General features: G+C 42.8%; 1 protein-coding gene across 4 annotated transcripts; it reads right to left on the reverse strand.

Moving 5' to 3' along the window:
• Nucleotides 1-398: 398 nt before the first annotated feature.
• Idnk (IDNK gluconokinase) lies at nucleotides 399-15,979 on the reverse strand. Of its 4 annotated transcripts, none has more exons than XM_027955621.2 (5): nucleotides 15,872-15,979; nucleotides 11,371-11,401; nucleotides 10,971-11,057; nucleotides 3,321-3,364; nucleotides 399-1,109 (listed from the first exon to the last, which is right to left on the reverse strand). In XM_027955621.2, exons 1-5 carry the CDS (start codon nucleotides 15,919-15,921, stop codon nucleotides 758-760), a joined length of 564 nt encoding a protein of 187 aa, XP_027811422.2. In that variant the 5' UTR covers nucleotides 15,922-15,979; the 3' UTR covers nucleotides 399-757. The 4 variants fall into 4 exon arrangements, with proteins under 4 accessions (XP_027811422.2, XP_027811425.2, XP_027811428.2 ...); XM_027955624.2 differs by having other exon boundaries at nucleotides 11,371-11,563; nucleotides 15,872-15,961; XM_027955627.3 differs by lacking the exon at nucleotides 11,371-11,401 and having other exon boundaries at nucleotides 15,872-15,954.
• Between the last annotated feature and the right edge of the window lie 346 nt (nucleotides 15,980-16,325).

Genomic DNA, 16,325 nt, shown 5'->3' on the forward strand with positions numbered 1-16,325 from the left:
TCAGAGAGATGGAGTAATAGAAATGTAAGGGAGAATCACATGCATGGAATCATTTAATGCTGTGCTCCCAAACACTAAAACCTGGAATCGCATACCTTATATATTCCTATACTGCTGCACACTTTGGGCTGATTACTGACAATATCATATTAAATGACAATTTTAGCTAAAAGGCAAGAAACATGGTATTGCTGATATATTTGCAGAGGTTGTTTGAAGAGCTGGGCAAGGCTTGCTTGTTCTACCCATATTGGCTTTTGAGATCTCAACGTAGGAGCTGCTGCTAGAACTGCAGCTCAAGGATAGTGAACAGATTAGGCAGTGTGTGGAGTGAGATTACTTTCTACTAGATGGCCGATTTTGCACACATTTCTGTTCCAGAGACCAATTACCGGGGATTTCAAGGATAGAATCAAGTTTCATTTATTATAAAATATAGGCATTAGTGGAAAATGTTCTAAGCAAAGTAATGATTTCTATCATCAATTACAGAATTTCCTCTGGTCATTTGATGGCATCACTGATGAATTTAAACTTCAATTTAAGCTTGATTTTTAAAGTTCCCTTCCTTTTCTCCCTACGTGACAGCCCATGACGCCAAGCACATCACAAATTCCTACAAACACGTACATCTTGACACACCAAGGTTGGTTCAACCTTAAGAAGCATTTAGAATACAGCATGGATGAGGAGACTGGAACAAGGTCTGGAATAGGACACATCTATGACTGATTCTGTTCTGGACCACTGATGTGTGTCATTTCATTTTCAGAGTTTCCATAATTACAGCAATGATCTCTGAAAGACTTTTGTCTACACTGATTTGGATGAAGTTTTCTGGAGGTGATGGGGGCTCCAGAGTATCAAACTGGGACTGTAATAATGCAGGCGGCATAAAATGTTCTTTTCTTTGGTGTAAGCGTCCAGAGATGACCTCAAATGACCCGCTCAGATGGACCACCAAGAGCTGCACCTCAGCTGGCTTTTCTTCCTCTCTCGACTTCCCAGACTTCAGAGGTGCACCATTTTTTCCTCGAATTAAGATGTCTCTGTATGTTTTCTTTAAGGCTGAACAGGCTAGAACCACATGCTGTCCTGAGGTTACATCTCTGTTTAAGAAAGGAAGGAAAGAAAGGAGGGAGGTAGGGGGCTAAATAATTAAGACATTTAAAATAATCAGTCTTTTTTTTTTTTTTTTTTAAACCTAGGGTTGCTTAACCACTGAGCCACATCCCCAGCCGTTTTTCTTTTTTTTAGATTGTTTTTAAAATTGTTTTTATTATTTTTATGTGGTGCCGAGGATCAAACCCAGTGCCTCATGCATGGTAGGCAAGCACTCTACTACTGAGCCATAACCCCGGCCCCCACCAGCCCTTTTTAATATGTTAGAGACAGCGTCTTGTTAAGTTGCTGAGGCTGACTTTGAACTTGTGATCCTCCTTCTTCCTGAGCTTCTGGGATTACAGGTGTGTACCACCATGCCTAGCTAAAATAATCAGTCTTAATTCTAGGTGGAGGGCTCCAGTTTTACTTCTCTGTCAGTGAAAAATGTCAGAAAATGCAAGTTAAGAATCAAGCGTACCTGGCTTTGGGTTAAAGATCTTCCACTAGTCAACAGAAGAATCTCAGACAAAAGTATTTACTTCCTGGGGGGTCAGTTCATCATCTGTTAATTGGGACTACCCACATTAACTGCTATAGAGCTGTCCTAAGGGAAAATAATTGCTTGATATGCCTGGTATACAGAAGAGCTCAGTGTTGCTGACTGCTCCTATGGATGCAGGACATGCTCAGCCTCAGTGTATGGACATGAGCCGCTGGCATGTACCTGTGCAGTGCAAATGGTTGGATCAGGTCCTCTGCAGGACATTTAGTGATTTGCACTCCACAACTGGCTTCTCCCCATCCACATTCTGCAGCATGGTGTGAAGGGTGGGAGTAGTTGCCAGTGCAGAGCTAGAGAAAAGGGCAGAAGAGAGCATCAGTCCCTGTGTGGGCAAGGTGAACAGGATGGGAGAAGTTTCCAGGGATGTACCAAGGAGAAAACTGGAGCCAGAAGTAGAGGCAGTGTAACTGAGCACCAGTAAGGGGAGACCTGTGTGGCCAGAGAACACACAAGAGAGTGAACCATGGTTCCACTGGGCTACAGTGTGTGGCTGGCATTCATCTTGGGGCTAGGCTATGACTAGAGTTAAGAGGTGAGGGTAAATGCTGGTGTGAGTATCTGATAGAAAGTTAAGGGGCCTTCCTTTGATATTATGGCCAAGTCGAACTGGGACCCACTGGATGGAATGTGCTGAGAACCCAACCTACAGGCTTAGCCATAGGGTCTGCCCCATAGCCATGGTGTGAGCTTGTTTATTCTCAATCTAGAGGTCTGGTCTAGGCCCTCCTGAGGATTGTCACTTCTGCTTTGATTACTGGTCAGTATTACAGTAAAGAAACTCTGACATCAGTAGATGGGCAGGAGTTCTCTACAGTAAAACCCTAAGCCCAGCCATGTCAATAGGGTGTGAAAAGAGCAAGTTGAATTTCTAATCATAAGTATACTCTAACTTCATATGGTCCAGATGGTATTAATTTGATAAAATATGACTTCATCTTAGAAAGTCAAACCCATTTCCTGCCTTTTATCCTTTACCAGTCCCAACCAGAATTTCCAGTGGGGTCAGGCCCCAGGTGGAAGGATCTTGTTAGAGGCATGATAGAGAGCTGGATAATGCAGGTCTCTCCAATCCTGGTGGACAATTATGTGTTGACTTACAAATGACCCCAGTCTTTCCTGATTGTCACAACTTAAAGGGGAGAAAAAGTAATGGCTAAGATAGGCTATAGCATCTTCTTCTCTCTTCCAAGTCCTTGAATTATTACATAACTTAATGTGTGATTTAGCCTACTCTTGGAAATGTATGTAATTACACATTCACATAGAAGAAGGGTGGCACCAGTTAAAATTTTGTAAGGACTTACTGTATATTAGTCATTTTAGAACCTAATCCATACATCATTTTATTTCTCACAATAATCTGTGAGTAGGAACTATATTTATCCCCATTCTACAGATTAAGAAACAGGCGTGGAAACTGAATGGCTGTCAAGACTGCCAGCTAGAAATTGTGGAGCTGGTGGGAGATCTGTCCCCAGAGCCCAAATAACGTATGTGCTGTCCATGGCTCGTTGATATCCGTGTTCATTACTTGAAAGGAGTGGACTCTATTTCTGGGATCCTTTATCATTACCTGGTTGTGACTTGTGACCACTGTCTTTTCTCATGCGAGTTTTTACTTTCTGGCTGATGCCAAAGCCCTATGGTCTCTTACCTTAGTAAAATGTCATGCAAATTGCAAAGCCATGGAATCCTGTCCTGAAATTAAAACAGACACAAATTGACTTCCAGGTATAGTTTGTACAGAAACAACTATGTCATATTCACAGATGTTAAGACCCAGTTGTTTCGAGAAGTAGGTCATATACCAGGGAGAGGGGCCAAGTCAGTGGGCCATTAACCACAGAAACATTTTCTTGGTTTGGGTGTCAGTGATTCTTTTATAACAATAAAAATTGCCTTAAGGCACCATTAATTATCTACCCCTGAAAATCCCCATGGTGTATGTTTTCCCTTGTTCTGGTATGCTGACACATCTCTTGCTGCTTTCCTTACATATCTCAAATGCAAAGGGGTATTCACACATACCCTATGCCAATCTTTGAACTTTCCAAAACAAAACTCTGTTCAGATAAATAAATTGTGAGAAATTTGTATTTTTGCTAAAGAGAAAACGGAGGAAGTTTACACAGCAAACCGTAGTGTCTCACAAAGAAATCCTTTTAGACATGGCTCTCTCCTCCTTCCCAGAGTACATCCTGATTACTGGCCATAGTGCAATGAAAAATAAAGATGAAAAAGTTTTTTTAAATCATTTATTCAGCTGGGTATTTCTATGCCACTATAGTGTGCATTTGGGAGTTAGGTGGGGCTCTGGTTTCTCAAGGATGCCTTTTCCCACCTTGGCCCAGAGGAGTCACCAGATTCTTTGCTGCTTTTGAGTACAAATATGTTTTCTTTTCCATATTTTGTTACTGGTGGCAAATATTTGTAATCATTACAAAGGCAGCCATCAAATCAAACTAAGGGTATCTTACTTTATGTAAAGATAACAAAATATGTAAAGATAACATAAAGTAAGATACCTGGGCTATGTGTTTTATATAAGGCTTATAGCCTCCTCTCCCATCTCTTCAGGGACACCAGATAACAGCCCTGCCTTCCTGGCCTTGGGCAGCTTCAAAACCTGGGGAAGGAGTTATTCCAGTTTAGTTCAATCTTGCTACTTTGATTCTAACACCTGAGATTTTCTCATTTTGCTTTAGACTTTGGTCAAGCCTTAGGTCATTTTAATTTTCTCTTGATCTTTTCCACAAGGAGCCTTTTCAGCTCCCCAGCTCTGAGCCAGTACCTTTGGCTCCCAGATTCTGCCCCGAGCTCAGGCTTTTCCTACTTCTTATTCAGAGTAATTCAGTGTTCAGTGACTGAAAGTTTATTCTACCAAGGCTATCACTTTGTGCTCAGCAAACCATAAACCCTCCTTAGAAAACTGTGCAGTATAAATGTTTTTTCTTCATCAAACAAATTAATTTAAAGCATTGTGTGCTAAAGTTGGATTGAGGATCCTGGAAGATTTGCTAATCATAGACCTCTAAGACTTTACTTTCATGAACACACTTCACCCAGTGATCTTGGGAGTTCAAATGCAATAGCTATAAAATTCATACAAGGTAGAAATCAAAGGAAAACAGCTCTGTCATTTATACCAATTATATCCTAAGGGACAACAGCTACAAAATTCATAAAAAACATTATTTAAATTACAATAGCTATTGCTATGTATACACATTGTAGCTTAAATGGATTCAACAAATGAAACATCAGTTTATGCCAACACTTGTCTAAGTGCCTTTAGTGAACAAGTGTGGTCATTTGTAGATGCAATAACAAGATGATGAGGACTACCAGCTCCCAATTTGCAGACCACAAGAACTCTGTTAATGAAATTAGAAATATGGAGAGATTCTTGGAGACTCTTGGAGAAGAGCATATATATTTAATGTTTTTTATTATCAAGATTCTACAGGACATCATTCTCAGAAGCTAGATGTTCTAGAGAATCTGCTAGGAAAAAAACTTTTAAGGGCTACATAAATGTAGCCCAGAAATGCAACTTAAAACTATAGTTGCAAAACAGAATTTTCTTGGGCTTGGTGGGAAGCAGGAGGGAAGGTGTCAAAGATTTTAGGAAACAGGGAGAATGAGCTGGACTGACTGAAATGTGCAGTATTTTGTGATGAAAAATTGCTCCTGGGCAGAGGCTGCCAGTTGAAGCACCAATTTGGATTTCCATCTTCCTTCATTTATTTACAAGTGGGGATTATGTGTTTAATGGGCCCTAGACACTGTTCTGGGTCCATACTCTAGACATGATCACTCTGAATTTGAGTTACTCTGTTTTGTTTTTGGTGCTAGGGATCTAGTCCAGGGCTGTGTTGCTAAGCAAGTGCCACACTTCTGAGGTACATTCCAGCCCTTGAGTTAACTTCTAAGGCACCATTAGACTCCACAGTTCTAAATTCCTGTCTTTCTTGCATTCCCCTCGTGATTAGCAAAGTTTTCCTACCACATTTATGGACTAGTGGAGATGAAAAAGATAACATTATTTTATAAGCTGTTTTTTTTTAAACATACATATTTTCTAAAGCAGCTCCTTTAACAGAAAGCTGTAACAAAGTAGGGAGATAGGGCCTTGAAGCTTCATGCATGAGGATGAGGATTCAACCTCTTTCCTGCTCCCCATCCCCCACCACTCTTAACCTTTTTCTTTCCATTTAACCAACCCAGATTCACTTCTTGAGAATCACATATTTTGTGAATTATCAAAGGTCATTAACCTAACAGGAAAAGTATGACCTTTAAGGTTAGAGAGACTCCCTTCGCTGGGTGGCTTTGCTCCAGTTATTAAACTTCTCGGTGCCTCTCTTTTTTTCACCTGAAAAATGGGTATCATATAATTTAGTGAGCTGCTTTGGGATTTAAATAATAAAACGAATACAATTTCACTTTAAACATGATTTAAGGGTTGAAATTAACTTTGAATCTTCAAGAGTTTTAATTTGTGAATTTATAGACACTGGAATTTAATTTCACAAATGCTGACTGTTAATAATGAGCAAAGCACCAAATTGAGCATTGGGGATACAAACATGAGTGACATGGTTCCTGTTCTCATAGGAATCACAGCTTGATGGAAGAGACAGATGAACAGATGAGCTGTAGGGCAAGGGCAGTGATGAGGGTGTGAGAGAGATGCTAAGGGCCACAGCTACACAGTATGGAGAGTGGTGGATTTTGATAAGGCCTCCAGAAGAGCAAATCTTGAAGGATAAGGAAGATTTCAACTGGAGAAGGACCTGCCAAGCAGAGGGGAGGGGTGATCTGAGACTAGGAGCATAAAGATGTATCCTGAGAACTGGAGAAAAGAAAAGCAGCTACTTAGCTCTGGGAGCAGAGTCTGGAGAGCTGAGTGTAGGAGTGTCAGGAGATGCTGATTCACTAGCCAAGATCTAAGTGACCTGCTAAGGAATTCAGACCTTATTATAGGGGCAGGAGGAAGAACTTGGATTTGTGAGCTCCACATTTATGTTCCTGATGTCTGTGAATAAAGGGAAAGATCTATATCTTGTTACAGATGAAGAAACTGGGACCAGAAGGAGAAGCAAATACCCAGAGCAATGTACCCTCTGAACAGATACCTTGGACAGCATAATAAATAACAAGTGTCAAACCCACAAAAAATGTCTTAGAGGAAAGAGAGGAGGAAACAACTCAGGTTTGCATTCCTGTCTGCTGGTTCTGATGTTCAAGGTCATGTCACTCTCCATAGTCCCCACATGCAATGATGGGAAAGGTATGGGGCACCCCTACCCCCAGCCCAGGGCTCAGAGGGAGCACAGTAAACCTTCTTCCAAGAGTTAAGTCAGAACATCAGGAGGCCACAGGTTTCCTTGGTCTATAGTTTCAGTGCTCTGATGGACACAAATAGAGAAAGTGCCTTCTGGAAGTGATGGGTCTTTGGAGAAGAGGAAGAGATGGTAGAGGGTATCAGCTCTGTTGGGGGAAAGGGGAAGGGAGGGTGGAAAGCATATGAGGGGAGGAGGGGAGGAGGGTTGGTTTTTACCTGGTACAGAAATTAAGTACACAAAGGAAAGGATGCATGTATAAACACCCCCACCCCACACACACACACACAAAGGGAAAACTACAAAATTCAATTAGTAAATATTTTTGAGGAAACCAAGGGTGATATATCTGTGAAAAAAAAATTGGTACTTTGCAGATTTCTTTTAATACTGGGACAAATATTACATTTACAGTAAGGAGAATTATTATTTTTAAAAGCTCTCTTTTCCTTTTTTTTTTTTTTTGGTACCAGGGATTGAACCTTAACCACTGAGCCACATCCCTAGCCCTTTTTTATATTTCATTTTGAGGCAGGGTCCAGTTGAGTTCCTTAAGGCCTCACTAAGTTGCTGCATCTGGCTTTTAACATGTGATCCTCCTGCCTCAGCCTCCTGAGCCACTGTAAAAGCTCTCTTTTTCAAACAGACCTTAAAGTCTACTTGGGTATCACCGTGGGACAGCAGGGTGATGCATGGAGGAGATGCGCTGATTGAGAGCTTTGAAATTCTTTATTGATACCATCATCATCATTCTAATCAGTTTTCCCAGCCTGGGGGGAATATCCTTCCAGGCTGTCACTGTCCATGGAGCTTTGTGCAATGATGAAAATGTTCTAGATCTGTATTGTTCAATAGGGTAGCCACATGTGGCTCTTGAGGTCATGAAATGCGACCAGTTCAACCCAGAACTGGATTTTACATTTTATTTCATTTTAATTAATTAACAATTAAATGGCCTCAAGGAGCCCTTGATAGTTCAACTTAGATCTTAGCCCTGAGCTCTCTGAGCATAAAACATCCCCAAATTCCCCTAGAATTCATCAAGTCAAACCTGTGCCTCAGCCTCTGACACTGTAGTTTGATCCACATGGTACAGCTCCTCAGCACAGCATCACAGGACTAGTTACCAGGGCAACCAGAGGGCACAGGGCCAGCACAGCTGTGACCCACACTTTCACTCCTAGACTCCCTCAGCTCTTGTCAAATATGAAAAACACCTGCTGTTCTTCCTTCTTGTATCTGAGGTTGGTGTGCTTCTCTCTAAGGATGGCTGACTTGCAGTTGCTCTTGGATACATTCAGAAAGTGCAGAGCTCCTCCTTATCCATGGCTTCACTTTATAAGTGTTCAGTTACCCAGTTTACCATGGTCTAAAAATTTTAAATGTAACTCATAAATAAAAATTCACAAGTTTTAAATAACTTTTATTATAGCATATTGTTATAACTGTTCTATTTTGTTATTAGTTACTGTTAATCTCCTATTTTGCCCAATTTATAAACTAAACTTTAACTAAGATATGCACAGGAAAACATCATCACACAGAGTATGGTACTACCCATGGTTTCAGGCATCTACTGACGTCTTGGAATGTACTCCCCATGGGTAAGGGGGCACCACTGTAACCTGTGTTTCTTCCAGTGGCCACTGGAAGAAAAGGGCAGGGACAGCTTTTCTCCTGTCTACAAATTCCTTTTCTGGATTCTACCTACCCCATTCACAGAGCCTACTGAACAAGCATCATTGGTAAACAACAGTGATGCCTGTTCAATGATTTTTAAAACCCATCTGTTTAGGCCAGGAGTGGTGGTGCACGCCTGTAATCTCATAGGCTCAGGAGGCTGAGGCAGGAGGATCACAAGTGCAAAGCCAACCTCAGAAACTTAGCAAGGCTCTAAGCAATTTAGTGAGACCCTGTATCTAAATAAATAAATAAACAAGACTGAGGATGTGGCTCAGTGGTTGAGTGCCCCTGGGTTTAATCCCTGTTACAAAAACAAAAACAACAACAACAACAACAAACCCATCCATTGTAGCTCAGAGGCAGAGTGCTCGCCTAGCATGCATGAGGCATTGGGTTCGATCCTCAGCACCACATAAAAATAAAATAAAAGGTATTGTGTCCACCTATAATTAAAAAATAAATATTTTTTAAAAAACCATCCATTGGGTTGCTTTGCTTTGTTACCTTTTATGTCACTCACCAAAGAGAAACACAAAATAATACCAGCACAATTACATCTGAAATAATGATTTACTTTATGTGTGTGGATCTGTGTGTAACACTAGAAATAGTAATAAAAAAGTGATATTTATTGAATGCTTTGGGCACTATTCTGCACATATTTTTCTTATTATTTCATTTAATTCTTCCTAGAACCCACTGATATAGGTCCTATTACCATTCTAAATCTACAGGAAGAAAATAAGGCATCAAGATGCTAATCCATTTTCTGAAAGTCACAGAGCGTGGTGTTGGGTCCAGGTTGTCTATATTGTTTATTATTTCTAGTATGATATCAATATTATTTAAATTATTACCCTGTGTCTCTTTCATAGTTTCCTTGCCCCATGTCCCATATCTTCTAAAATCAGATGTTGCAAACGTCATTTTGCTGGCTCAAGGCTTGAACCATTGCAAACTCAAGTGACACTTCCCAAAACAAGGAGAAGTGCCAAAGAGTTCTCTAGAACAGTTTGAATAATGGTTGTGACTCTCACCTTTCAAGGCAGAGCAAAGGGAGATGATGAAATTGGAGGGTGAGCTGAGGCCAATGAAAAGTAAAACAAGCGTTGGTCTTTGGCCAGTTCCATTTGTTCCTGCCCTTTGGACACATTTAGCCCAGGGAGTAAGACGTGCCTTGCTGCTGTGTGGATGGACCCAGCTCTTGACCTGGCCTTCTCACTCTCTCTTGAATTACTTTTCCTTCAGCTGGTGAATTCAAGAGTTTGTAATTCCAGTTTGAGAAAGACTCTTTGGGATGTAGCCTCATGACTGTGCATAAAGGACTGTGCCATTCATTCACACATTCATGCACTCCAAAACATGCCATAAATATTTTCTGACATTTACTCTGTGTCAGGGCTAGGGTTACAATGGTTAACAGATAAATCCACAGTCCCTGCCCTTTTGGGGGTAAAGTCTAGTTGCAGAGATGATTAATCACATTCTCACACTAATATTTGCTGAGGTACGACTGGGACAAGGACAACAGGTATATGGTGTTCTGAGAGTTCGTCATGGAGGCTTCAGAGGTTGGTCAGGGAGGGCTTTGCAGAGGCAGTGGTATGGGAGCTGAGATCTGAAGGATGAGCAGGTTCACTCTGGGAAGAGGAAAGGAAGTGCATTCCTGGCAGAAGTGGATACACAGGTCCTTCAGGGAGGGGCATGGTAGCAGGAGGGACTGAGAGGATGGCTCACAGCATCTAAAATAAGTTGGAGGCGGGTGGGCATGGAGGCCAGCCTGCACATGTTTAGGAATTTAGGTGTTTGACCTGGACTTTGAGAGCAGTAGGAAGCCGTTAAAGGATCTCAGGCAGGGGTGACATGGCCACAGCTGAATTTTCAAGATCACTCTTGCCTTGGGGTGGTTGTCAGAGTCTAGTGATAGTGGTTGGCTGATCGGGCCTGGGAGAAAATGAGGAACTTCCCCTTGTTTGTGACACAGGGGACCTCTGCCTTCTCAGGGAGGCTCTACATTCTGCAGACTAATACCTGGCAGCAAGGTGTTGTGGCAGACCCTTCCCAAGCCGGGGCAGAGGGTGACACTGCTCCTAGTGCTAAGCTTACAGGGAGGGTCAGGGCCAGAGCTAACAGGTGCAGGACCCACCATGCAGCTGGCTCTTTGGAGCGCCCATCCTCTGGTTATCTCATGACTGAGGAACTCCACTACACCAAGCACGATAGAGATCTCAACACCAGGTGGAGTATGCATGTTGGACACAGAGAGCCAAAGTTACCTGGTCATTCAATGGTATCCCTTTCTCCATCTTCATTCGATTTTCCTTTGGATGATAGTCATCTGCATCATAGAATTTCCATCCCAGCTTAAAGAACAAAGGAAAAGAGAGTATGTGGCAGGCAGTAGGGCTATGTTACTAACGGGCAGTGTGGAAACAACACTGTTACCTTCCTCCCCATTGTAGGTGCCAGGACATCCCCTATCGACACACCAGGGAAAAGCCCCCCCCCCCCTTCATTTACCACTATTCATAATTACCAAGGAGAAAAACTGACTTGCTCCAATGGTTCCTAAGCCATGCAGAGGTGTCTGGTTCAAAATCACCATAGGCCAGAAGAAAGGGGGGAAAGCAAAGGGACAAGAACATAATGGGACACACAGTTGTTAGAACAGGTTACCTCGGATGCCAGCAGGGCGCCCACTGTTGATCTGTGGAGAGGACACAGATGTTCCAGTTACTGCCCTCGCTCAAAGTATGCAGCACTTCCTTCCTCACAAGGATGCCTCGGAAACAGGTGTCTGGGCAGGCGTGCTAAAGTGCCAATCCCTGTGTGATGCTACAGTGATGTCCTTCCTGTTTTCTAGGAATGCCTTTGAAGAAATAGTTAACCAGTTGCTACTGTTTGTTTTTCAAAAGGCAATATATCAGATTTCATTAAACCTCTGAAGGTTTTTTTTCCCCCTTCAATAATCAGTACTCTGGTCTGTATTGTAAAAGAAAATACTGAATTAATAAAATGATAAAAATTCTGCTGAGGAAATTGGAGGGAGGAGTCTGATGAGGGATTTAAGCTCTAACTGCATCCATGCAAAGTTCAGTGGGCATACAGAAGCACTAGGGCTTAAAAGAGACAATCTTAAGGGCCAGGCATGGTGGCACACACCTGTAATCTTAGTGGTGCAGGAGGCTGAGGCAGGAAGACGGTGGGTTCAAAGCCAGCCTCAGCAAAAGTGAGATGCTAAGCAACTCAGTGAGACCCTGTCTCTAAATAAAATACAAAATAGGGCTGGTGATGTGGCTCAGTAGTTGAGCCCCCGAATTCAATCACTGTTTACCCAACCCCCTTCCCTCAAAAAAAGACACTCTTAAAATAGAGGTCATGGGTCAATGACTCAAGAACAACCACCACTTGTGAAGATTGGGAGTTAAGGGCTGAGGTTGTAGCTCAGTAGTAGATCATATGCCTAGCAAGTGTGAGGCACTGGGTTTGATCCCCAGCACCACATAAAAATAAGTAAAATAAAGGTATCATGTCCATCTACAACTTCAAAAAAAAATGGAGTTAAATGCTCTCTGTGCACAACATCTGATAACAACTGTTGTACCCTAAAAAGCAGTGGGAGCTAGAGAAAAGGGCTCAGGGCTGGGAATGCAGAGGAACTCAAAAAAGGAGGTGTGGTCCATAACCACAATTCAGCCACAAAATGTCTGAGATCCTGGGAAAGTTGCCTGTTCCTCTAATCCTCAGTGTTCTCAAGGGACCTGAGGTACATAATTATCCTTTCACCTGTATTTTAATCAGTGAATATTGAGCACCTACTAGTTCCCACAATCCAATGGTGAGATCTCTGAGACGTGGTCTCAGCCCTCTTGAGGCTCACAGTCTAGGGCCATGGGGAGGGATGGAGCCTGGCAGACAGTGATGCATCCAGTCATTTCTGGCTCTCAGTTTCTGAAGTGTTGCCCAAAGACTCTTTTTACTGTATCCTTACACCATTTTATTCTGCGATCTCTCAAGTTTTGCCAACCCCTACAATTACTTACTTGATTATTTTTATTTAATTACTTCACTTTAAAAAATTAAATCTTTAAAGAAACACCTTTTCCTTCCCTTTTATAGGCATTGCTCACTTTAAATAGAAGGTAATAAAAAAGATGTATACAACCAAAACAAAACAATGTGACTAAGTTCTAGTTGGACACTTCTGCCTAACAAGGGTCTTGTCATTCTTTTTTTTTTAAAGAGAAAGAGAATTTTTTTAATATATATTTTTTAGTTTTCGGTGGACACAACCTCTTCATTTTATTTTTATGTGGTGCTGAGGATCGAACCCAGCGCCCCACGCATGCCAGGTGAGCGTGCTACCGCTTGAGCCACATGCCCAGCCCTCTTGTCATTCTTTTGTTAAAGTAGTATCACAGAGTGTCAAAGGTACATTGGTATCAAACCAAGACTGGCTCCTTGATGTAAACAAAGGACTGAAGGAGAAACAACCCCTTTCCCATTATGTTTGCTCTACTGAATTCCACAGAGGTGGAATGCTGCAGACAGGTGGTGAAAACCCAGGTGAACTCCATGCCTAATGAAGCCAGAGCTGTACACAACAGAAATCACATTTAAGACCAACTTAGATTAACCATGAATGAACATGTCAGCTGTCACTCATATTCTAAAAGGAAAGCTATGCAGATTCAGGTATAGATTGGCAGGAAGAAGATAGAAGGGAAAAGAAAAGCCACTGTCTGCTGCTCCATCCAAACCTCCTCAACCAGAAAATGGGGACTCTTGGACACACACCAGGGACCTAGTAGAAATGAGACAAAGTGAGTGCCCGCTTTGGTGGAGACTGGTCAGATCTAAGCATTACAAACAAAATGTCATGGCCCAAATGTCTCCCAGTGGGTCTAAATCAGGAATAAGGAACTTAAAAGACATCAGACTAGCAGGAAAAGGAAGGGATGCAGAATAAACATATTTGAAAGGACCACTTGATCCACCAAAGATGAGGGTGGCTTCACTAAGACTGTCAAAATATAAAGAAAGCTGGGCTGGGGATGTAACTCAGTTGGTAGAGTGCTTGCCTAGCATGTATAATGTCCTGGGTTCAATCCCCAGAACCAAAGAAAAAATAAAAAAACTAACAGTACTACTATTAAAATAGTTCATTCATTTATTCTTCAAGTCAGCAAATATTTACTGAGCACTTACTATCTGCTAGGCACTGCTTGGGACACATATCAGTAAATGAAAAAGATTTCATACATTGGTGGTGGTGGGGGGTGGACACAGTAAAAACATTAACTAGGTAAACTTCTTGACAACATTTTAAATGGAATCTTCCTGTTTTGAGACTATTGTTCTCTTAAGCCATTAGGCCATGGCAATTATTTTTCCAAATGTTATGAAGTATAATTAAAAATCCTGCAGGGCCCTAAGAGGAATTCATAGAAATCATCAAAGAATTCACTGCTGCTACATCCTAACGATAAAAAATAACAATTCTCAGTCATTTTATTACTCAGTCAGCAACATCTGACACATCTCTCTGATCTTTAGCCATCAGAGTGTTCTGGGCTCAGTCCTTTGCTAGTTTCTACTTCAATACTATCATGGTGATCTCAGTATCTCATGTCTTTAAATACATCCACGTGTCAGTGATTCCCACATTTTACATCAAAAGTCCTTTCTTCTTAACTCCAGACTTGGATATGCAATGATCCCTTGATATATCCACTGAATTAAAAGGCCCATCCAATGCACCATATCCTACACTGAGATTTGTGTGTTTTACCAGGACTGAACCCACGGTGGTCTTACATATGCTAAGCAAATGCTCTACCACTGAACCACACCCCCAGCCCGAACACTGTATAGGTGTCCTTAATTTATCCTTTGCCATACTAGAATCTAAACTTTTTGAGGACAGGAATTTCATCTGTCTTGTCTACTATGTGACACTGACATAAAGATTGAGCTCAATAAATAGTTACTGAGTACATTATAAGCTGTAAATAACATGATTCAGACACCTCTCATCTGACTCAAGGCTCACACTTTGCTCAAGTTCATAAAGTCAGGCAGCATGAGATCTAAGACCTAGGACTCAGATCTCACTACATCACAGTATGACAATAATTTTATACTTTCTAGTTTCTTCAAATCATAGGACAGCTAGGGATTTTCAAATTGTTTTATTTTGGGGGGGGCGGTGGAGGGAAAGGCTGGGGCTCAAAGGCCAGGCATGTACTTTATTACTGAGGGTCCTGGGCTCTATGTTTTATTTCAATTTCAATATAAGATTTCCTGTCTTTGAGGTTCAAAACATCAAGATAATTTTGGAAAGCTATAATTTACTTCCTGGAACAAAAGCCTTTAACACACTTCTGACCAAATAGGTAGTTTGTGATTCAGAAAATTCTAGAAGGATACTGTTAGGCCTTAGAAAGCTATTTTCTTAAGTTCTGTCTTTGCTGCTTGTCGTTGGATATTGCAGTAGGTAGGATTTTTTTTTTTTTTTTTTGGTTTTGTTTTTTTAATAAAAGACACAGATTTTGGTTTTATCAGGAAGCCAAAAGCTAATCCCCAAATGGGCCAGCAGCTTGGCTGGGTAGAATCTGCATATTTTCCAGAGTTCTCTCCAAACTCCCAGGAGCCACCCTCCATATTAACAGGGTCTCTTTTCATTTTAACTTGATAAATACTGATCAAAGAAAGGGGGAAACACCAGATCTTCACGTTCACTGAACAAAACCAAATCAGAAAAGTCCACAAACTCACACAAGGGGGCAGCCGTCCGCCCAGTTCGACAAACGTCTGAAAGAGGCTGGGACGTGGGCTCTGCAGGCTCCGGCCCTGACAAAACGTCCCAACCCCGGGCATTCAGAGCCTCCTGAGACGTGGAGTGGAACCGCCGTCCCTCACGTTGGTAACCTGTCAATCACTCTGCCCAAGCGGCCTCTTTACAAGGGGCTCCTGACCCCGGCCGGCGTGGCTAGAGCCTGGGTTTTATACGCAGAGACCCAAGGTCTCCCGTGGTCCCGGGCCGGGGCTTAGGCGGGCGGGTTGGAAGGTGGACAAGCAGGTGCCACGGGCTCCCAGGGCCTTCGGGTCCCCGCCCGGCCGACCGCGGCGCCCGCCTCCCCACCAGGTGCCCCTGCACCCGGCCTCCTGGACCTACTTTCCGGAGCCGCTCACGCCCATCACGAGCAGCGCGCCGGGCGCCGCCATGGCTCCAACACGGCTCCTTCCAGTCGCCTTCCGGGCCCCGCCGGCCGGCGCCAGAGCGTGGACCCGCCCCCGCCCGGCCGCGCGGCCTCCTCCTCCTCCCTCTCCGTGCGTGGGGCTCGCCGCATCCTGGGTGCGTCCCACGGGCCCCTCTGCGCTCCCCGCGCCCCACCGCCAAGAGGTGAAGCGCCTCCGGCAGCAGGGAGCGGCTGGACCACCTCCTCCTGCAGTCCTCCTGCAGCGGCCGCTCCTGCTCTTCCTCCACCGGTGGAAACGGCAACCACGCATTCATTTATAAAAAATATACTTGTAAAAAGAATAAACAAAATAAATCCACGCTTTCACATACCAAGAGGCAATAAAACAACTCTGCCAAACACTCTCCATCTCCAGTGTAGACGGAAATC

Source organism: Marmota flaviventris, chromosome 13 (genome assembly GCF_047511675.1).
Source record: "Marmota flaviventris isolate mMarFla1 chromosome 13, mMarFla1.hap1, whole genome shotgun sequence".
In the NCBI taxonomy this organism is placed as follows: Eukaryota; Metazoa; Chordata; class Mammalia; order Rodentia; family Sciuridae; genus Marmota; species Marmota flaviventris.

Bases quoted from the DNA above. Each gene is read 5' to 3' on its own strand.
- Idnk (XM_027955621.2), bottom strand. From the start codon at position 15,921: ATGGCGGCGCCCGGCGCGCTGCTCGTGATGGGCGTGAGCGGCTCCGGA. The intron at 11,402-15,871 runs GTAGGTCCAGGA...TCCTCTCCACAG, and splicing joins GGCGTGAGCGGCTCCGGAAA to ATCAACAGTGGGCGCCCTGC. The intron at 1,110-3,320 runs GTAAGAGACCAT...TTTCTTAAACAG, and splicing joins TTGCATGACATTTTACTAAG to AGATGTAACCTCAGGACAGC.